This window comes from Paroedura picta, chromosome 12, assembly GCF_049243985.1.
Source record: "Paroedura picta isolate Pp20150507F chromosome 12, Ppicta_v3.0, whole genome shotgun sequence".
Classification (NCBI taxonomy): domain Eukaryota; kingdom Metazoa; phylum Chordata; class Lepidosauria; order Squamata; family Gekkonidae; genus Paroedura; species Paroedura picta.
In genome coordinates, this window is record NC_135380.1 from 9,454,714 (window position 1) to 9,478,535 (window position 23,822).

The 23,822-nt window shown below is 41.1% G+C and overlaps 1 protein-coding gene across 8 annotated transcripts in view; it reads left to right on the forward strand.

Moving 5' to 3' along the window:
* ARHGAP32 (Rho GTPase activating protein 32) overlaps nt 1–23,822 on the forward strand; it is a 196,859-nt gene that overhangs the window by 95,120 nt on the left and 77,917 nt on the right. For all 8 annotated transcript variants that reach the window (XM_077306405.1, XM_077306406.1, XM_077306404.1 and 5 more), the window contains exon 5: nt 21,256–21,342. In XM_077306405.1, coding sequence (XP_077162520.1) covers nt 21,256–21,342 — 87 coding nt within the window. The remainder of the gene's footprint in view (nt 1–21,255; nt 21,343–23,822) is intronic.

Genomic DNA, 23,822 nt, shown 5'->3' on the forward strand with positions numbered 1-23,822 from the left:
TCCTATTCTGGTCAGGTGGAAGAAATCCAGAAATCAATTTTTGCTTGGGGAAAGTAGTGGAAAACATTTTGGTGAGTGTTATGACGTCCAAAGGAATGCCACTGTCGATTGCTTAGAATTAGAGTTGTTAATTTAGTACATTTGCATGTCAGTACAGCTTTTTACTGCTCAGTATTTTCAATTTGAAAGTTGTCCATTTCACACTGGGCCTTTAAAGTTGTCTGGGGGAAGTTGTACTATGCTCAAATTGTTCTGTTGTTGTTGTGGTTCTTATGGGCTAAATGAAAGCAGGATCTTCCTAAGGGGCCTTCTGCCCTGTGCTTTTGGCATGCAGAAATCTGGAGAGTTTTAAAGGAATAATTATCCATAATTAGAATTCTAGCCCAGAGAGGGCAAAAACCCTAATAGCCATTTCTCTGCAGCCAGATCTGAAACCTGCTAATTAGTCATTTACCTAATTACGTTTGCATCCTTTCTACCTTGGGCTATGGTCTAGTCAGATGTTACAGGCTAAGTGGGTCGGAATTAGTCTATACACGAATGAAAGACTTCCTCTTTTGATGGGAGATACTCAGCGAATAATTTTTATCGGTATATTTTGGCTGGCAGTGACCCGTTGCTTCATTGTGCTTAGGCATAATGGTAACGGTTCTTAGCGGTTGTTTCAAATCCAATTTCAAACAGGAAGAAATAGTCACTCTCTCTTACATTTGCATTGCCTTGCAGGGGGATATTGGCCGCCTAATGAGGACACTGACAACCATAATTTGGCATGAAGTGTTTGGCCACAGACTGTATTCAACATTGAGCGTGGCATTATGGGAAGAGGATCTTGCCGCCTTGTGGTCAGTCAACCACAAGGCAGCCCACAGGAGCCTGCCCCTCAACCGGTTGCATTGGCCTATCCAGCCCAAAATCCCTGACATAATGGCAGGCTGAAAAAGGGGGGAGGCAACATGGAGTGACACCTCTGGGCATCTGTTGGGTTCCCCAAGGGGGAAAAGAGGCCGAGCAACGATAGGCCATCTTTTTAACAGACTATACAAAATATGATTTTTGTTGTACTTGCTTTCCCTGGAGCTACACAGCAGCTTCTGGGAATGGCTTTTAGGAAAGTCTGCAGGAGGCTTTTTTGCCTCAGGAATCATTTTCGTGAGCCGTTATTTACTCCACTTTTGGAGAATTTCACATACTTTCAGTTCCAAAAACTGGCATATCACTACTGGGACTATTTTGGCTCATGAAAATGCGGGTGGTTGGGAGCCCTTCCTCTCCCACACCGCAATTCCTAATTGTGTCTGCTCACCCCCCACCCCTCGACTTTTAGAAATCGGTTCTCCACAGTTGCTGTGCCCCAGCAGGGAAGGTGAGTTGGGAAGCTGGACATGGCTTGTTAAAATCATTTTATGGAGCTTGACCTTTAACTGAAGGCCCCATATTACAACCCTGCTTCTCTTCAAAGTTCTGAAAAGGACACAGCCTGTCCACTGGAGCTCGGAAAGGACTGGAACCGCTTCACGTTGGTGTGTGAGAATGGCCAGATGTGTCAATGACAAAACACACAAGGGGTTGAAGGCTGAAAGTGGTGGGAGGAGGATGGATTTGAACTTGTTCAAAAATGCAAAGATTGGTTCTCCGTCTTGTTTTTGGAGACACCAGCTGTGCAACGGAACTGACTGTGTTACAGACGTGAGCAGAACGAAACATATTTTTTATCCCACTCTTCCTCCATGGTGGCCTCCACGTTTTATCCTGTGAAGTGGCTTAGGCTGAAAGATTTATGACTGGCCCCAGAATTACCCAGTGATATAGTCTGGTTTTCCTTAGTCGAGTTACTTGCTGTTTTGTGCCATTGAGTTGAATATCTAACTCATTTTTAAATATCTGTGCAGATTAAGCATGAGAATTAACACAGATGCCATGGGATGCTTTTATTATAAAGCCTTTTGGGAATATCTAATTATCCTAGGCAACCATATAATTATTGTACAACGTAGAATTTCTCTTAGAAATAGGGTAGAGTTGAAATAATAGGCTTTATCTTTACTACTGTGGTCACCAAGAATACTGAGCAAATTTTTGCCAGTAGAAAAAGAGTTGGCTTTTATGCCCCAACCTTTCACCTTCCCTTCCTCTCTGCACAACAGACACCTTGTAAGATAGGTAGGGCTGAGAGAGCTCTGACAGGACTCCTCTGTAAGAATAGAACTATCAGGGCTGTGACTAGCCCAAGGTCACCCAGCTGGCTGCGTGTGAAGGAGTGGGGAATCAAACCCAGTTTGCCAGATCACAGGCCACCCCTCTTAACCCCTATACCAAGCTGCCGCTCTTAACCATTATACCAAGAAGTGGAAAGTATAATTGCATTCTTGATGTTCTTGCAGATTTGATAATGGAGCTGTGGTTTCTAAACTCTAGGTCAGGACCAGCCATTTTGTGGCCAAGCCTTTGACCCAGGAATTCAGAGGTCACATCAAATGAAGTGACCTTTGGCTCCTACAGGTTTTGATCCTGTGAATTTTGTTGGTCTTTAAGGTGGTATTGAACTTGGATCCTGTTCTGCTGCTGCATACTAGCATGAAATATAATTAAAACGCCAAGAGTAGCAGTATAATTTTCCAAAAAAGTTTGGAGCCTTTGAAGAATTGCCTGTGAGTAGGGCAAGGAACAGGATAAATGATTAGCAAGTTGTCCCCAGTGCAGTAATATAAAATTGTCATGTAATTGGTCTTGGCGATTCATTTCCATCTAGTCCTGAACCTCAGTAATTGAGTGGCACTGCGTGGGTACCCTCTTGTACTGACTGCTGAAGTTTAAGTCTAGATGAACAGGAAGCAGTGAATCTGAGTGATAAACCAAAGGATGGATGCTGCATTTCCAGGCGAGAGACCTTGGCATTGTGGTAGATAACTCATTGAAAATGTCAGCTCTGTGTGCTGAGGCAATAAAAAAGGGAAATGCTTTGCTCAGGATTATTAAGGAAGGGAATAGAAACAAATCTGCCAGTATTATAATGCTCCTATAGAAATCAATAGTGTAGCCTCATTTGGAATATTGTATACAGGTCTGGTCAACACACCGCAAAAAAGATATTATAGCATTGGAAAAAGTGCAGAAAAGAGCAAGTAAAATGATTAAGGGGATGGGACACCTTCCCTGTGGAGAAAGGTTAAAAAGGTTAGGGCTCTTTAGCTTAGAGAAATGAACAACCGAGGGCTGATATGATAGAGGGTTACCCAATTATGCATGGGTTAGAAAGGTGGAGGAAAGAAGTACTTGTCTCCAGTTCTCACAGTATAAGAACTCAATGAAATTAATCAGCAGTAGGCATAGAAGAGGTAAAAGGAAGTATTTCTTCATCATCCAAAATAAAATTAACATGTGGCATTCAGTGCCGCAGGAAGTGATGGCGGCTACAAACATGGACAGCTTCAAGAGGTGATTAGATAAACCAGGGGTAGTCAAACTGTGGCCCTCCAGATGTCCATGGACTACAATTCCTATGTGCCCCTGCCAGCAAATGGAGGGCCGCAGTTTGACTACCCCTGAGATAAACGTATGGAGCAAAAGTCCATGAGTGGCTATTAGCTACAAGGTGTAGATGGGAAATTCTGTCTGGAACAGTGAGGCCTTGTATTCTTGGTGCTTAGGGGGCAACAGTTGGAGGGCTTCTGGAATTCTGGTCCCCGTTGATGGGCTCCTGATGACCCCTGGGTTTTGGCCACTGTGTGACACAGAGTGTTGTCCTGAATGGGTCAGTGGCCTGGTCCAACATGACTTAACTTATATTCTTAAGGGATTGCCATGTCAGCTGTAACTTGACGGCACTTTCCACCACCAGATCTAGGAGTCTCAAACTTTCTGGCAGACCCATCACAGTATATTGGTACTAAAATCTAAAAGCACTAACATGGTGCCATTCAAGTGCTCACAAACTGCAGCAGATCTTCAAGGCAAGTATAGATAGGTATCCTGAGGGCTGCAGGGTTACTCATGCATATGGAACAGGAGTGTTCTCTTACATGAAGCTTTTTGAAGAATTGTATTTTTACTTCATAAAGAACTTACCTTGAACCTTCTTTCATTGGGATTTCATTACCAATAGGTATCACCACTGTCATTATCTCAATGATGTGCTGCAATCAGACACTGTATTCTCATGGACAGAAATCACACAAATAGTCCAGCAAGTAGATAAGGAAGTGTGAATTCTTTTTTACTGCATTTGATATTGGATCTTTTCATCACCTTCCTGTTACAGAAACTTGAATTGATTGCTGATTGTATTTCTCCTTTGTGATGCAGGTATACCTAAGACTTGATATTCTATAAATATGATGATTCGGTTTCCATTCTCCACACCAGGATCAGCCATCTTTCCTTCAATTTTATTGCCCTTATTTATATTTTTTATAAATAGAGCTTATTTGATTATGAATATCTGTTTCCTTTGTCTGTATATTAGATTCCATGGGTGAAGCAGCAGCTGAAGAAATACGGTTCTGTTGACATCTTTTTTTTAATTATTAGGAGATTTTTTAATATGAATATTGCATTCTGTGCGAGCAGGGGTACTTTGTGTTTCAAAGACTGATTTTATTGCGTGGTTAATCTCTCGTAGCCCAACAGCAACAGAACCAGAGCTGTCTGTATTCTCTGGAGGTTTGTGGAAAAGAGTGTTGATCCTGCTTTATATCTTTCTCTTGACCTAATTTCTTTATGCTTGTGAATGAAGTGTAAGTCTCTTCAATAAAGCTGTTCATGTTGATCAGACCTCAGGGCTTTCTGGCACTTAACAACTGTTTCTGGATGTGGGGGTGGTGGGAAAGTCAGGGATAAAGTCACCGTTATGTCTGTTCTGGAAGTTTAAGAAGCAAGAAATGGACTAACAAAGGTTTTTTGCAAAGTAACCTGCTAGTGTAGTAGATCTTGTGCAAGGCAACATTTGTCCAGGGGGAAAATAATTTAGTTGAGCATTTTTTACATGTTTTTAAGCAGATTTAATTCTGGAAAGCTAAAGAAGTGCAATTAAAGAGGCATATCTTCCTCCACATGAACAGTGTCACATCACTGAATGAACTAAAGATGGTGGAATATCGAAGGGACAAGGGAATCAGTCTAATAATAAGAGAGAGGGAATCACTGTTGAAGCTAGGTAGAAAGAATGAATGAAGCTATGTTGGATTTCGGAGTGCAGAAAAAGCTCAGTAGAACAATGCACATTATTTATTATTTGATTCATAGACTTTCCCTCTTCACAAGTAGGCTCAGAGCAGTTTATATCAATAGAGTAAAGCATTCATGGTAAATTAAGAACTAAAATAAAAAACTACAACTACCAAAGCCTCCCACCATCTTGCATCTAGCCAGAGGAACTGGCGATAGGCCAGATAACGTATGTCCAACCAAGCAAGAGGAGGGAAAATCCAAAAGGAAAGGGGAGGAGAGAGGCCCACTTTCTGTTAGGCTCAACCATAGGCCTGGGGAAAGGCTGCCATTGTACAGGCCCTGCAAAACTGTGATAGATCTGTCAGAGCCTTAATTTCAGCCAGTAGCTTATTCCACCAGGCTGAAGTGAGGGCAGAAAAAGCCCTATTCGTGGCCAGGCAGATGTCTTTGGGGCCAGGGATCACCATAAAACCAGCACTTGAAGAACAAAATGCTCTCTTGGGGGCATACTGAACTCATTCATCTTGCATGCCTTCTGTGCTGAAATTTCTCTTCATTTTCCCACTTGCCTAGAAAGCAATTTTTTCCGTATTTCTAATGCTTTTTCTTCTTATTTCTCAAAATTAAGAGGTGCTTTCATCGTGTCCTGAACCACATTTCCAAATTCTATTCCAATGATATTTAACAGGTCTCCCAGTTGCTGAGAGCAAGCCATGTGTGTACGTGTTTTTGTACTCAGGTATAAGATTTTTATTGGTTATTAATTTATAGAACATGTAATGTAGAAGGCATCTCTCCCCTCCCCAGAGCAGGGGCTAATCTGGATTTCTTTGTAGTCCTTTTGAGAAAGGACATAAGTGTGAATGTGAAGAGGTCATAGTGGGCTAGAGTCATAGGAAAATATTGCTCATTAAAAAAAAAGGAACAAACAGCACGTATATGCAGATGGCCTGTGTATTGCCATGATCCTTTGCTTATGTAAATTTTGTATTTGCCATCTGGCCATCAAATATAGCTCTAACACATTTCATTATATGTAACAGTGCTGTCTTCCTCATGTGAGAATAGGATGACATTTGCTTACGGCCACAGTCATCCACGCAACAGTGGTCACCTCCAGATTAGACTTCTGTAACTCACTCTATGCTGGCCTTCCCTTGTCCCTACTCTGGAAGTTACAGCTGGTCCAAAATGCAGTGGCCAGAGTCCTCACCAGAACACTATGGAGGGTTCACATAGGCCTATGCTCAGGCAGCTGCATGGAATACCTGCTTAAGTTCAAGATGTTAGTTTTGACCTTCAAGGCCATTAGCAGTCCAGGCCTGGTGTATCCGAGTGACTGCTTCTTTGAATACATCCCCTGAAGAGCACTACAGTCTACTGCAGGGGTAGTCAAACTGCGGCCCTCCAGATGTCCATGAACTATAATTCCCATGAGCCCCTGCCAGCCACTCCTCTCCCCCATGGACATGTTTATTGACCTTTGTGGTCTTGCAATATGGTGGCAAAACCTTTGTGGTCTTGCAATATTTAGTTGACATTCAATTTTGCTGCTCAGTAGATCTGTACTTAAGAAATTTCTGAGACGTATTTATTATGCTATACTGCCACCTGGTGCTTATTGCCACTACTCTCTCCTGCAATTTTGTGAAGCAGGTATCCTTCCATTCAGGCAAAAACTGCATTCCACTGTGCTCCCTTCCCTCATAGTACTTGGGAATCAAAGCATTTTGTTTTGGCAGGAAAAAAAATGCAGAATGTTTTTCACAGTGTATTATCTCCCTTTGTAGACTTACGGAGCATTTGTTTGCAACCCTTGATTTTCTTTCTCCCTTCCTGTTCCATTTATCCGTAATAACAATTTCTGCAGCATGGGTTAACATTGCATGCGTCATATGGAAATGGTGATAGGATTTAAAGGAGGCAAAAGCAAATTCTGTGTATGAAGCAGACCTAATTAAGTGTTGCTTGAAAATGATAGCTCAGATTTAGCCAATTTTGTCATGTATTTAGTCATATGGAAGCCCAAAAGCCAGAAGTGTATTCTGTAGTATCGAATCCAGATGTGTGTGGGATGATTAGTTCCCCTTGCAGCAGTGTCTAAGAGATCCAGCCAATGTTCAAACACTTATTACTGTAATATAGTCTCTTTATGACATTTTTACAAATAAAATGCAAGCATTCCTTTCTTTTCTCCTGAGTTTGTATGTATAGGATAGAGCCCATAATGTTTGTACCAGGCCTAGGGAATTAATTGTGGGTCGCAGTCCCAGTTAATTGTTGGAGTTTCACTGGAAGTCTGACTTTCATAGCATCATCCTATTAGAAAATTCATTTATTTTTAATTTATTAAAATGGAAACTTTACGGCAGTACCGTCCTTTAAACCTAGACATGCCTTTACCTAAGAGTTAGAGAGTTCTATAGAACAAAAGTGAAACCCTGTAGTACCTTAAAGACCAACAGGATTCTGCAGGGTTTAAGCTTTCATGAGTCAAAGCTCACTTAGATACTGTTCTTCAAAGTTCTATGTTTACCTTTCAAGGAGTGAACACACTTAATCCAGATTCCCCTCTTCCCTTTTACATCGTATTCCAGAGCAGGCCACTTCATTTTTCAAGCACTCGTTGTGATAGGTGGTAGCTGCCAAGTCTGCTTCTTGCATTTGCCTGTTGCTTTTTGTTCCTAACAATTAAAATGTCTCGTGTGCATCCTTTGCAAACGGAGACTTCTGCTCCTGTGTATTTGCTGAAGCTACTTGTGCCTTTCTCTGGTAGTAGCTGCTTTCCCGTTCGTGTAATCTGTTGGTATTTTATTTATTTATTATATTAAATACACTTTTAGGCCACTGCTCCTGGCCTGCCGGCTTGCGACAACTAGCAACAACAAAACAACAACAATATGAACATAAAAACCTCACAGACCCACAACTAATAATCACAGCCAAATCCCTCTCCTTTCCTCCCCCTCCCCTGATCTATCCAGGCTCCAGAGACGATGTTATAGGCGGGGAGCCTCCGAGGAGGGGCGAGATATTGGGAAAATCACCTTTTGGTTTATTCGATGGAAAAACCCCTGCTAAGATACCAAGGCCTAATTTTTCTTTAATGTGCTTGGCTTTTTTTTCCTTCCTGAAACTCCACCGCAAGGGGAACTTATCTCCGGAGGTCAGCGATTGGGCCTTAAAACTGGAAACGAAGGAGTTGAGGCACAGGGGTTGGGTGCAGCAGGGTAACTGTTTGCCGCCATTAAATTACTGTGATTGTATTGCAAGTTGTTCTTAAGCATATTGTAGGGGATTATTTAAAATGTTTTTATGTTTTAATGTAAACTGCCACGAGTTGGCCTGGCTGAGAGGGGCGGTATATAAATTAAATAAAGAAATAAAAATATGATGGAAAGACAGCAGGGTTGGCGGCTTTGCCCTGGCATTGAGTTGCTTATCCTTAGAAAAATCGTGAACTGTTCACATTTGTATAATAAAAGTTCCCACAGTTGGCTTTCTTTATTAAAGCATTAAACAACCATTTTCCTTTTGGGTTGCGTGTTACAAATTCATGTCGACCTACTGCATTTTCCTCTGGTTCAAGCGGCTGATTCCATTTCTGATCATGAAGTTATCTCAGCATCTCTTGTACCCTGTGGGGCTGAATGTGATGACGCTGCTTGAGAACTGGTCTCCATGGTGATGAGGAAGGTAATTGACCTAAAGGAGGCTCAATAAAGCTTTTACATCAGTCCGGCTAGATCTTTGTGATCAAGTACTGCTGTCACTGTTGGTGGTTGCCTAAATTTGGCTTGTCCAGAAGGAGGTTTGGAAGCTTAGTAATCTTTGAAGGTACAGATTTAAGTATTTGAATACTTAAATACTTTAAGTATTTGAAGGTACAGCTGGTGGCTGTATGCAGGCGCAGAGCTCTCCACTCCACACCGCTGACTGCCTCGGGCTTCAGTGATTGCCAAGGCGGCCGAACCATGCCGAAGCGCACACCCCTAGCAGTGACAGAACACATAAGCATAATAAGCATGTTGGCTGAATACATGTTTCATTGTTCCGAGTGCGTCATCTTTTATCTGTCTCATTTTGATCCCATTTTTTCCCTTTAAAGGAAGTGTTCAAAGAGGTGCACAACATTGTTCCATTCTCCATCTTATCTTCCCAATAATTCTATGTGCTGTGTTAGGTAACACTGTGTGTGAACGAGACCTTGGGGTACTTGTGGATTGTAAACTAAACATGAGCAGGCAGTGTGATGCAGCGGTAAAAAAGGCAAATGCCATTTTGGGCTGTATCAACAGGGGCATCACATCAAAATCACAAGATGTCATAGTCCCATTGTATACGGCACTGGTCAGACCACACCTGGAGTACTGTGTGCAGTTCTGGAGGCCTCACTTCAAGAAGGACGTAGATAAAATTGAAATGGTACAGAGGAGAGCGACGAAGATGATCTGGGGCCAAGGGACCAAGCCCTATGAAGATAGGTTGAGGGACTTGGAAATGTTCAGCCTGGAGAAAAGGAGGTTGAGAGGGGACATGATAGCCCTCTTTAAGTATTTGAAAAGGTGTCACTTGGAGGAGAGCAGGATGCTGTTTATGTTGGCTGCAGAGGAAAGGACACGCAGTAATGGGTTTAAACTTCAAGTACAACGATATAGGCTAGATATCAGGAAAAAAATTTTCACAGTCAGAGTAGTTCAGCAGTGGAATAGGCTGCCTAAGGAGGTGGTGAGCTCCCCCTCACTGGCAGTCTTCAAGCAAAGGTTGGATACACACTTTTCTTGGGTGCTTTAGGATGCTTAGGGCTGATCCTGTGTTGAGCAGGGGGTTGGACTAGATGGCCTGTATGGCCCCTTCCAGCTCTATGATTCTATGATTCTAAGAAGACATCATACTTGAAAACATTGCCTCTAAAATGTCAATGGACTTCGATGCCAATGTCTACCCACAAAACACTTCAAAATGTGGCTGTGTTTTTTTTTCCAGTGTGCCTTTCACAAGTCTCAGACAGACAGTGTCACCATGGAAATTGAGCACAAAAATGCAGGGCAGTTAGGATAGTCAATAGATGGAGGGTTGGGTGATAAATATATGTTGGAGGGAGATGAGTGAACCTTTAAGTACTGCTATGAGTCATAGAAATCCTGGAGGAATAACTGACTATTTTAATGTTCCCATCCGGCTATTACTAAGTTTGCTGCTTCATTTATAACCCTTACTCACAGAGCCTCCAGGTGGATTGTTAGAGTAGAGTCTAGTAGCACCTTAGAGAACAACAGCATTTGGGAGGGATGAGCTTTTGACTGTCACAGCTGCCTTCATCAGACAAAGGTAGGAGTGTGGGAGGGGTGTTGCAAAGCAGTAACTCTAGAGGCAGAGGTACAATGTGGATACTATAGTGGTCAGCTTGATTAGAGCAGAGGGGATATGCTTGGGGGCAAAAAAAAGTATCCTAGGTGGTGAGATAAGAATCCTGTCTCCTACTCAATGGGGTGGGGTGTGGTTTCCATTGTTCTGAACTCCTATTGTAATCTCCTCTTGAAGCTTCTCTATTTGAGGACTTGTCACTCTTTGGTCAGCAATGGAATTACCTGGAAGATTAAAGTGTTATCCTGCTGATTTTTGAGTGTTCTGGTTTTTAACATTGCATTTATGCCCATTCTTTTGTGTAGACTAGAGGCTGACCTGTTAGTTCGATGTAGAGGGGAAGAGCATTGTGGACACTGGATGAACAAGTGGATGAATCTGCGATGGTGTATCTGTTGTTGTTTGGTATCATGATTTTGTTGTCAGAATGAACATGGAGACAGAGTTGGCATCTTGGTTTGTTGCAGGCCATGGTCTCAGAGCCTATGCTGATGGTATTTGGATTACCAAACTAGTGGAATATTTTGAGACTTGATTCCAACTAATTAAAATACTTACCTTGGACGTGATGCCATGTAACTAGAGTTATTCCATTAGTTTGGCAATTAAAGTGTCAGGCAGCAGAAGCCTCAGAGCAGCCAGGTCTGAGTGGGAAGGGAACATGTTTCCCAGCACACTAAGATCCAGAAGCAACTTCTACTGCTGGGCGTCGTAAAGTGTTTTGGTGAAGCCTCTAGTTGTCCCCTGGGACTGGGAGAGGTGTCTCTCCACCTACCACCCCAGGTTATCAGTATAGTTGAATACGCACCATTAAAAGTAAAACAACAACAACACTTTTACTTGGGTTAGATATACTGGTAGCCGGAACAGATTCTGTACTTGGCTTAGAAAATGATCACATATACCAATAAGGGTATTTTTTCCCCCTCTCTGGTTCAACTAAACCAAATGTACATACCTAGTTAAAATGATCTCTTCTCACCCCATTGTAGAATCAACTGAGTGGATAGACAAAAATATAAGAAAGAAGGCATGATTGCTTCCCAATCCAGTGACTACTGCTTAGCAGCCATTTATATGTTGTGGTTGATGAAAATAGTTTGAGGGATCTTGACCTTCAGGACCACAGAAAGAGCTTGGTTAATGTCATAGTTGCAGGACCAGACCCTTGCAAGGGGATAGTCTTACTAGATCAGGGGTAGTCAAACTGTGGCCCTCCAGATGTCCATGGACTACAATTCCCATGAGCTCATGGGAATTGTAGTCCATGGACATCTGGAGGGCCGCCGTTTGACTACCCCTGTACTAGAGGCTGTGTTGACATGTGTGGGGGGATATTTTTGTCATGTGATGGAATTGGGTCTTCTTATAGGAATTGTTCAGTTATTATTGTTATATTGTTATTACTGTTACTGTTACCTGTTACCATATGTTAATTGTATCTTTTCCTGTTTTCTGTAAACCGCCCTGAGCCCTCGGGGAGGGTGGTATATAAAAATAATAAATAAACAAACAAACAAATAAAATTCAGGTGCCTAAACCTGGGATTGGAATATGATCATCAGGAAATAATAAAATGAAAATATTTGAATGCAGTGACATTTTAAATGCATGAGATTTCAGTGAGTGTTAACTGTCAGTTGTTAAAGTCCCGTGCAAGACTGCTTGTCAGTAAGTCTGACCTCAGAGGAATTGACTACTACTACATGCATATAGTTTATTATACTAAGAAAGCCGTAGTTTTTTTTAATGTGATATCCTATACATGCTTACTAGTAGTAAGCCCCACTGATTTTAGACGTCCTGCCAAGCAGTACACCCATTTTAAAACATGTTTTTTTTTTGAAGCAAATATGGCATGCTTCCAGATATGTATAGATAGGATTCCAATCTGTTGTCATTTTTAAGTGGGCAGAAGAAAAATAATAGTTTGCATGAATTGTGGCAAATAACTTCTCTTCTGTCCTCTTTTAGCACTGAAAGTGGAAAGGACAAGGGACTTATTTTTTTTCTCTCTCTGAAGTTATATTTTGAAATATTCTGGTCAGGTTTGATGTGGTTTGGTCTGAAATGGCAATTCTGAGTCACTAATTTAGTGGGGAGTAAAAGAATGTTCACTTAGAAAAGAAGCATAAAATGTTCCAGAGTATAGTACCAGTTATGGATATTTTGGTGGATTTCCTTATTGCCTAGTTATTTAAATCGTGTATATTGATTAATGCAGAAATATCATTTTCTGCATACAAAGCAGCTGAACATGCCACTTTTAAAAGATTTAATTGTAAAACTATGGGTATCCTCCTTTTAAAAAGTCTTGCTTCTGAGCTAATTTGTCATATATCCATCCATATCTATATATGATAGTATAAAATAACAGACTCTACTGATGATGTACAAGATAGCAATGTTATCTCACTGGGATAAGGTCCTTATTGGCTCACATAGGAAATGTGGTAACCTAGCAACCACTTCAGAGCTGATTTAACCCTTTCCTCAACATGATTACACTGATGCTCATAAAAAAATAGAATCTTGATTCTTATTAGGACAGAATCTTGATTCTTATTCTTATTAGCATTCTTATTAAGCTTATTAATATAGCATTTAGCAGACTTCTGTTAAAGCTGGATTGTGGAATGCCAAAAAAGCAGCAGTTTGGCAGAGGGACCTTGCTAGTGTGGTATAGTGAAGACCTGAAATAAGAACCATGTTCAGCCATTCATCTCACTCAAGGTTCCTGGTCCGTCTCTATCTTCCAACCTAGCCTACTTCACAAAGTGGCAGTAAGGATATAATAGAGCAATCCCGTGTTACATTAACGGATCCCCTTAGAGCAGGGATAGTCAAACTGTGGCCCACCAGATGTCCATGGACTACAATTCCCATGAGCCTCTGCTGGCAGGGGCTCATGGGAATTATAGTCCATGGACATCTGGAGGGCTGCAGTTTTGACTACCCCTGCCTTAGAAGAAGGGCATGATAACAAATGCAATGCATAATTTAATTAGTTGTACGTTTGAATACAGGGACTGTTTGAACACCTGCTGCTGCTGACTTTCAGACCATTAGGTTGGCAGTGGTTGAATGATGCTTGTGAGTTAAAGTCTTCCTGATATTGATTCTGAACTTTTGTGCTATTCTGATTCTTTGGTACAAAGGCAAATCTTCTGCCTGGACTGACAGCACAGTCTTAGCACGTTCGGTGCGCTGGGCCTATTTTTGGCAACCGTTTTGATTTCAGCAGCAGAAAAATTTGCCCTGCACATTCTGTTAGTTTCCTTCCCAAGTAATCTGTGAAGCATGCAGCAGCAGTGCTTGATAATTCTTTTTTTTTTTTGTTAGATGCTGGATAGTGGCCCAAATTGCACTCTCTTCAGCACTCATGACTTCAAGGGGATTTCACAGGCTTGTAAGATCAGGAGAGAAAATAGCAATAGAAAAAAGAGGCAGGAATTGGAAACTAAATGGAGTGGGACAATATATTTGCTGTCACTTTTTCCCTCTCCTTTCAGTTGTAGCAGCTGACTAATGCCTAGCCTGAGCACTATCCCTGCGTGCATTCCCTCCCTCCCTCCCTTGTTTCTCTTGGCACTTGTTAAGCTCCACGGTTTGTCTTGTGGGACCTTTCCAGTGAGAGCGCGAACGAAAGAAACAGGACTGATTTCTCTACAGCACAAATTGAGCATGAAATGGGCAGTGTGGAAAAGGCTACCTGGGCTACTGAGGGAGATCTCCATCCCTATTCATAGGCACGTTCATCCAAAAGGACATTAGCATCAGGAAAAGGGGCAACGAAGCGGAATGTGAGGATTTTAATTTGATTTCGCTATGCTGGAGTTCTCGCATCTCGGAGCCGATGCCTGGAAGGCTTTTTCAATTAGCTGCTGGGAAACTAAGGACAGCTTTGGAGCTCTTAGGCCTTGGCTAGGGATTCTTGCCATGGAAAGAACTAATCGCTGTAGCAAGGGTAAGTGTAGTCTGGCTTGGCAGAATCAGCTTTTAAAGACATCTCTTTTAAAAATCTCACAGTATGTAAAGACATATAACAGCTGGAGAAAGACATAAAATGTGGTAATGTTTTTAAAGGTAACTTTTTAAAGCAAATAAATGCATTTCATAAATGACCATATGTGCAGCTCTCAAATGTCATTGTAAAGTCTTTTTTTTTTTAAATAATGAAAACCTTTTGCTGCCTGCAGAACTGAGAGATACAATTATCAAGGGCTTTTTTCCACTTTGAAAATTAATCTTAACCCTCTTGACAATTATGCATACTGACTTTTTTGCATTTATTAAGCTAAGCCTGTGAATACAGGGGGGGGGGGTTAATTTAATGGCAATATTCTGGTGTTTTGTGCTGTCTTTCCTGGGTTTAATCAACACTCCTACATTGCAAAGAAGCTGCAAATGGAAAAATGTAGCTTTATGCTTAAATGTATTTGACCAGTTGGTATTAGTTCTGTGTTTATGTATTTTGCCTGTGGTCAGTGTCCACTTGTATATGAAGGCATCATTTTTGCTAGCTATGAAATGAAGGATCATGTGCATATGAAATTGACACACACTAGTGTGTGTATGTGGTGTGCCATCTGATATATGGTGATTTTGTGAATTAACGACCTCCCAAGTATTCCATCATTAACAGCCCTGCTCAGGTCTCACAAACTGAGGGTCATGGCTTCCTTTAGTGAGTAAATCCATCTTGATATAGTGGTTAGGAGCGCTGACTTCTAATCTGGTGAACCTGGTTTGATTCCCCATTCCCGCACATGCAGCCAGCTGAGTGACCTTGGGCTCCCCATAGCACTGATAAAGCTGTTCTGATCAGTAATATCAGGTCTCTCAACCTCACCCACCTCACAGGGTGTCTGTTGTGGGGAGAGGAATGGGAAGGCGACTGTAAGCCGCTTTGAGCCTCCTTCGGGTAGAGAAAAGCGGCATATAAGAACCAACTCTTCTTCTTCATGTTGGGTCTCCTCTTTTGCAAATGCCTTCACCTTTTCCTAGCTTTATTGGCTTCTCCAGTAAGTCTTTTTTTCTTCTTCATGACGTAGTAGAATATAAACAACTATGATGCACTCATGGGCTACTCTCAGTGTTCTGTTGAAGTGCTGAAGAAAAGCTTTTTTGTTTTTTGTGAGTGTCTTTTTGCTACTGCAAAGAGTTTCAAAGCCATTTACAATCACCTATCCTTCCTCTCCCTACCTTGTGAAGTAGGTGGGGCTGAGAGAGCTCTAAGAGAACTGTGAGTGGCCCAAGGTCACTCAGTTGGGTGCACATGGAGGAGGAGTTCTCCAGATTAAAAGTTGCCGCTCTTAACCACTGCACCAAGCAGGTTCTCTTGGAAGTAAACTTTTAAAAATCATTCAAGCGTGGTTATGTTCTGAAGAAATGAAATTGTGGAAGAGAAGGGGAAAGCATATGCATAGTATATCTAAAAATTGTCACATGGAAGCCTGCTTTGTTCCTGAACTCAGCTCAGCTTCTTGCTGGCCTTGCATGCCTGTGGATCCTCCAGTTTTCCCTCCCTTCTTATGTGAAACATGGCCAAGGAAGCTGGTTAGTCATGACATATGAATATGGGCATGCAGTTTAGCCAGAGCTAGTTGTCCCCCGCCCACGATATGCTGGGACTATACATTATAATTTAATATGGCCCTAGTAACATGGCTGGTAGAGAGGAAACATAACTCTGGATCTCAAGCGCTCATATTTTATTTATTTTTCTTCTTATTAAATTTATACCCCGCCTCTCACAACATAGTCGCTGCTGACTAGACTCTCCCTCTGTTTGTGTCATGCAACCTTTTGAAATAATGTCCTGATTTAAAAGCCGGGCCTCAGTTCTGTGGTCTATATGGCAAAAATATATATATGGTAAAAAAATCTAATGGGAAGAAGGGGTTTTCTCTCATCACTTCCTGAAATACAGTACTCCAGCAGATTTTCGTGCGTTGTCCATGAGCATATTTCTCATGTATTTGAATCAGTGCAAGTGGCATTCTGATAATTTGGGGTGCTTTACACGTTAAGATTGTCCTAGGGACATTCCTGGGTTGGGCTTATTCTCAAGTTCTGCAGTTTCAAATATTGGGACTGGGGCACACAAAGACTTCCTCTTTCAACCTCAGTTCCCTGACCTGAAATGGCCCTGAAGGGAGCTATTTGTCCCATTGTGGAATAGCTCCCCTTCCTACTGGGTCATTTTGAGACCCAGTTTGGTGTAGTGGTTAGGAGTGCGGACTTCTAATCTGGCGAGCCGGGTTCAATTCTGCGCTCCCCCACATGCAACCAGCTGGGTGACCTTGGGCTCGCCACAGCACTGATAAAACTGTTCTGACCGGGCAGTGATATCAGGGCTCTCTCAGCCTCCCCTCCCGCACAGGGTGTCTGTTGTGGGGAGAGGAATGGGAAGGTGACTGTAAGCCACTTGGAGACTCCTTCGGGTAGGGAAAAGTGGCATATAAGAACCAACTCTTCTTCTTCAGTAATATCAGGGCTCTCTCAGCCTCACCTCCCGCACAGGGTGTCTGTTGTGGGGAGAGGAATGGGAAGGTGACTGTAAGCCACTTGGAGACTCCTTCGGGTAGGGAAAAGTGGCATATAAGAACCAACTCTTCTTCTTCAGTAATATCAGGGCTCTCTCAGCCTCACCTACCCTACAGGGTGTCTGTTGTGGTGTCTGTTGTAGGGAGATGAATGGGAAGGCGACAAATAAAGTTACAGTTCTGACATTCTCTGCTTTCTTTGTTTGGACCATTATTAGACCAGGTACCTCCATGAAAAGATACTTCTATACTACGGCTACCGTGCAGGTAGTATTTGGATGCTGCATAGCTGTTGGTCCTTAAACAGTTTCTCATAAAAATAAGGAATTCATAATCAGTCATGTGCACCCCCCTGCCTATGGAGATGAAATGTTCCATTTTCTCAGAATGGAAAGACGTTATGTAATCCAGTAAGCCCTAGTAGGGGCATTGCACGAGTGACAGACCCACAGGCTGAGAATTACAATTTTGCTACAGTAGAAATTGGGTTGAATGTGAGTGATGCTAACTAGAAACAGTAGCCCAGATATATGCCTTTGTGCAGCTTGTCTCTTGGACGTGAAGCCCTATTTGATTCAGAATTGGCTGTTTACCTGCTTTTTTTTTACAGTAATAAATGTTAATTTAGAATTCACTTAAATATCTGGTTTCAGTTTAAGAATTTCTCACCCCCTGAATTTCTCACCAGAGCTATTTAACCGGATAATATTTGCCTCTTAGTATAAGCAACAGCATATTTTCCCCCTATATGTCATAGCTTTACCTTAGCATGAATAATAATTTGTATTTACAGTTCTTGTTTTTAACGAACATGTTACTGAGAAGTGCCAAGAACATCAGGCGCTACAGCCACACAAACTGGCAGCCTGCCAACTGTATGCATTGGGAGCATGTGATCCCTGCAATGCACTCAGTATGTACACTCAGCTTTTTGTGTGAATTGGTCAGCTGATAGATCTTCTATGCATGTTCAACTTGCATAGATTTAAACCAGTTTTTTGTTTGCATGTATGAACGCTGTACTAACATGGGAAGTCCACCTGTGTTTCCCAATTTGCTCATAGTGATAATCATGTGTATTGAGTGCTTCATGGGGAATATGTGCCCCCAGAATCTGTGGACAGTGTGTGTCAGTTCACATAGATGTAATGTCTGAAGAGGCCTTCTGTGGCTTGACACAACAGCTACTGTTTGTCTCTTCTTCCCTCTCCCCTGCCATTTGTAAAATGACCTTTACAGTCATTGGTAAATCTTAATGCTATTGTACACATTACTCAGAGAGAATCCTGGTCTCACCACCAAGCATATCTTGAGTACTTGCTTCCTGAGAAGCATCTGTATAATGCATGTGTTTGTGGGGAGGGGGGGTTGGGGGGGGTTAACTTCAAGGCATTCAAGGCATATGTCTAAACATATAATGACTGAATTGGCTGTCATTGCTTCAGTTGGGACCATTCTGTCATAAACTTATATGCATTATATTGTATCCCAAACATTGGGGAAGGGAATGGCAAAACCACTCTGTATTGAGTCTGCCAAGAAAACGCTAGAGGGCGTCACCCCAAGGGTCAGACATGACTCGGTGCTTGCACAGGGGATACCTTTACCTTATCCCAAACATAAATGGACTCTGGGGAATGGTAGAGGACAGGAAGTCCTGGAGGATCATTGTCCATGGGGTCGCGATGTGTCGGACACGACTTTGCACCTAACAACAACAATCCCAAACATCCTTGCTCCAATCCCGTAGACTTGTGCAAGCTCTGCTGCTATCTAAGCAGGCTCCTGCATAAGAGTTGGAAAGCACGAGGTCCATTCCTGGATGTGATTATCTTTCCCCGATCACAGTGGTTGCTTGTTTTTAGCAAATCACTCGGTGTGCAGAAACCTTTCAGCATGGAGCACAATGTTGTGGACATAGAATGATAGTGCAGAAACAAGTTCAGTTGAACTCTATAGGATTTTCTTTCACATAACTGCTACTAGGATCAGATTCAACTCAGAATTAGACTAAATATTGTTTTGATGTTGATATAAAATGAATGAAGTCCTAAAGTTACCTCCCGGTTGATTTCAAGCAGTTTTCTTTTAGAAATCAGTTTGGAGTCAGATTCCTTGGCTTACATTAAGCAGTGGTCCGGCCAATGTCCTGGGAAACCGTGGGTGTGGATGAATCTGTTCAGTGACACCTAACAGCAGGGGTGGGCAAACTGTGGCCCTCCAGATGTCCATGGACTACAATCCCCATCAACCCCTGCCAGCATTTGCTGGCAGGGGCTCATGGGGATTGTAGTCCATGGACATCTGGAGGGCCACAGTTTGCCCACCCTTGCCTAACAGCTTTTCCTGAGGTCACTGTGACACTTGTTCCAGCTGCCACGATCTCAAGGATAGGTGTGTTAATACATGCACACAGCCTGGTTTAATGCTAATTTCCATTTAGGCCGTTGGAGGCATGTGTAGCAGAGGAGAGGTTTCAGAATCGGCTTGTAAACTGGCTATCAGATAAGAGTTTGCCAAAAGAAAAAAAAATTCGCTGGAGTAAGCTTGATGCTGTTGAGTGAAACTAAACAGGATATTAATCAGGAAGATTATATTAGTTGATCTTTGCTTCCATTCTTTTCCAAACAGTAATTGTTCTAAATATCGGCCAAAGTTTGGAAAAGCAATAATTTCCAAATGTAATGAAACCTGCTGTTTGATTATAGGTAGCCCTAATGCCAGCTAGTGAGCTTAAACTCCAGCCTGGAAAATTTAAAACACTTCTTGTTTCCACGGTACAATGGTGTGCATATTGCCAAGTGAACCATCATCTTTTCCACCCAGCTCTGAAAGCTGGTTGCCTAGTTCTTTTCTATCCATCAGTTTCCCCGTACCCTTCTAATTGCAATTGATGGTGTGTGCAGAAGGCAAGTGGTTGAAAGAGGCAAAGGGTTCATGCATCTTCCTGCAGTCAGTTTTCTGATTTTTAGGCTAGCTGACTTAATTCATTATTCTCTGCCAAATTATGTTGCTTTCTGCCAAGTTGTTAAGCTAGGAACGATTGCACATGGCAATAATATGGATTTTAAAGGAAGGAAAAATGAGATGCCAATTTTCTAATGCAGCAAGATCGACAAAGGGAAAATATTCAATGCCAAGACGCTAGCGATTTTTTAAAAAATTCATCTTCTATCATAGAGACATCTTGTGTTATGGAATGTGTATTCAAAATCTTTGCTAATCAGTATTATGGCATATGTTAGCGACATTTGGCACCTATTTTTGGGTTGCAAAGGAACCATGTCGGAAAGCTTTCTAGTATGTTTTTCAGCCCCTTATGATAACAGATAAATTGGGAGACCATCTATATGTTTCAAATGTGTTATAAAATTGTTTTACTCCCAGTAGAAAATAGACCTTCTGCCTCAGCCAGATGTGCGCCAGACTTCCTTTTAGTATGTATATTAAAATTAGTCCCGAATCAAAGGTGTTTTGGCTCTAGTGTTGGCTCTTATGAAAATAGTGGAATCGCCAATAATGGAATTAGGCATGCCAGGTGCTCTGGTAGGTATTCCTCTTTGCCAGCAGCCAGCTGGACAGCGGTGGGTGGGGGATTTCCCTCCCTTAGACAGACAAGACGCTGGAAATAAATGCAACATGGCTGCATCATCTGGAAGAGGCGTAGCTATGTCAGTGACATCTCGGGGTGCCACTCTGATTTGAGGGAAAAAACTCTATGGTAGAAGCTAATTTTGTCATAGAGGTTTTGCCCACAAACCAGAGCATCATCCTTGACATGGCTACATCACTTCTGGGTGATGCTTACATGTGTTTATTTGCTGACAGGTGTTTATTTACTACAAGATTGCTGCAATCTGCAATGAATATTAATGGGAATATCTGATAAGTATGGATTTAATTGTTGTGCTTTTTGGTATCATGGTTTGTCTTACTGGTACTCTAGACTTACTTATTTTAACTGTCTGATCTATCAACTAGATGCTTATATGCAAATATTTGTGTTCAACTAAACATTTTCAATTTATTACCAAACATGCCCTTAATGTACAATGTAACATGGAGCAAACTGCATTTTCATGTTTTGCTTTATTGATGTCTGGTTTATTCCTGTTGAATGACTGGGTCTTTCTCCTCTTTCCTCCCACCCTCTGTTCCTTCCTTGATGTAGCTTTCACTCCCAGAGGAACAGAATGAAATAACAAGAAATGGCTGTGAATCCAAGGAACTTGTCTACCTTGTACAGATCTCCTGTCAGGTAAATGCCATAGCCCTCTCCCTGTTTTGATATTTATTGTGCATGAGATGCACAATATTTTGTTGTCTCTTATTTTTTGAATGGGAAAAGTATTGTGATGTTAGTGAGGAGGCAAAAACTTGTATTGCAGCAATACATTTCCTAGTGGTTCATATTCACATATGACTGACAGTAGTGTGCTTAATTTGCATGCTTAAACAGGCCTATAAAACAATGATTTGGGAATTAGCAGTGGACAGTAGCAACTTTATAAAAAGTTTAACAAATGTTCAACTGTGAGTTCAACAAAGCTAGCTAAGGGCTTAAGATAAGGTGTAATTCTAAGACATGCAGATGAATCTATTGATCACTGAAATTATCTGACCTTATGCTTAGAAACTACTGAAAACAAATAAAAAATATTATCCGGTTAGCATCAAGTTTTCATTGATGGTAGACTCTAACATGGCAATGAGATACTGATATTTTGGGATCATTTTTATAGCTCCAAGTTTGACAGACAATGCTTGCAACATCATTGCTTCAAGTTAATTAATCCATTAAAGGAATTGCTTCTGTGCATGACACTTTAGTCTCTCTTTCTTGCTTAGCACTCTCTCTTAAATAATCTATTGTAATAGCAACCCCATTTTGCACCCATGGAAAAACTGGGTTAATTATTATTCTGATTATCCATATAATATATTCCATAGATTATCCATATAGTATTTCAAAGAGTCTTGACTTAAATAGCAGTTGATGAAATGTCTGAATTATCTCCTCTGTTGAAGTCAAGCATAAAATGCAAATTGTAGAAATGCCAGTCATTTGCTGCCATATTGGTTAGGAGACATGTTTGTAGGCAATTTCTCATATATGTTTTTCAGTCTTTGAAGCAGAGAGCCTCCCCACAAAACAGATTAGGTTGACTTTTGTTATTGGCTGTTTTGTTCCACTGATTTCACACTTAGTATATTTTGCATTGTATTTATGATGTCACAAAATATACTGAAGTGACATATCAGTAAATGATGACAATTTTTTAAAGATGAGCTTTGATAGATACATGGAAGAGAGGAAGACAGTTTCATGGTTATAGTTAATTTTTAAAGTGTTCTTGATAATTAATATCTTCAGCTGAAGACTGGATGTTAAGTTTTAAAAGCATCGCAGTTGTTAACAGAGCAGGGTTGCAAAACTAATTGAATCCACATGTATCTGCTTTAGCCAAGTGACCTATATTTAACAATGTGGTAATTTGCATTTGATATCCTTGGAGTCCTTTAAAAATGTACCCTTAATAAACATGCATGGCATCTATGCATACTTGTATATAGTGCTGTAGTGAATATGAATATAAAAAACAACAATTAAGATTCCTCCAGCCTACTAAAGTGACTGCATATTCCATAGTCATGCTATGCAAGGAATTTAGTATGTGACCTTAATTCAGTGTTTTGAAGACCCCCCACTTCCTATCTCTTTCTTTAAAAGAAGAATGGCAAATATATTGCAAAGTGTAGTGAATCATTCTGAGAAAAGATATCCTTTCCCAACATATTTTTTAGTTTAAAAAGTCATTGTTTCTGGAAATAAGGGATTCTGTGACAGATTTAGGAGGAAATGCCAAGATGTTCTTCTATAACTCAGTCAAATGCCATAACTAATTGCCATCGTTGTCTTATATTGAATTGTAGTTGTCGTAATTCCATCATTTAATTAAGCGATTATAATCACAAGGTGACCTGTTGCACTTTTGTGGCAGTTTGGTTTCATACTAATGTAAAAACTGTTTTAGCTTTTACATTGGTGTGTATTTGGGATTGCCATGACTCTCTCCGGGTTTCTGAATTTTGCACTACTTGGCATCTGTTAGAATATAACTGTTTCACCTGTAGGACTCCAGGTTGATAAATATAAAGCAAACATAACATTTTTTTTTACCATCCAAGTTATAAGTAAACATATGGTTGCTCATAGTATTGAAGGTCTGCTTGTTTTGCAAGAATGAGTCTGTTTTCTGTGTTCCCTTAAACCAGGGATAGTCAGACTGCAGGCCCTCCAGATGTCCATGGACTACAATTCCCTACAATTCATGAGACTTGTAGTCCATGGACATCTGGAAGGCTGCAGTTTGACTACACCTGCCTTAAACTCTAAAATGCCTTCCCCACTAAAATTACTATCCAGTTGTAGTTGTCATGCACGCCTTTCGCTTCTAGTTCATGAATTTTAATTTTCCATTTATGTTAGAGTTGATCAATTCTAATAAAGATACATGCAGGTAAGCAAAATGTTAATATTTCTTTAGCTTGCACTATTTGGCTTCAGTAGCAGCATCATGGCTAACCAATAAGCTTGGTACAGTGAGTACCACGATGTGGTTTAGAATGTATCTGAGATACCTGTCTCTGAATTGAAATTATGTATACTTTTTAAAAAAGTGCTGCTTTCGATTAGCTAAAGAGAAATGATATGCAAAGCTTCTGTGTGCATATGTA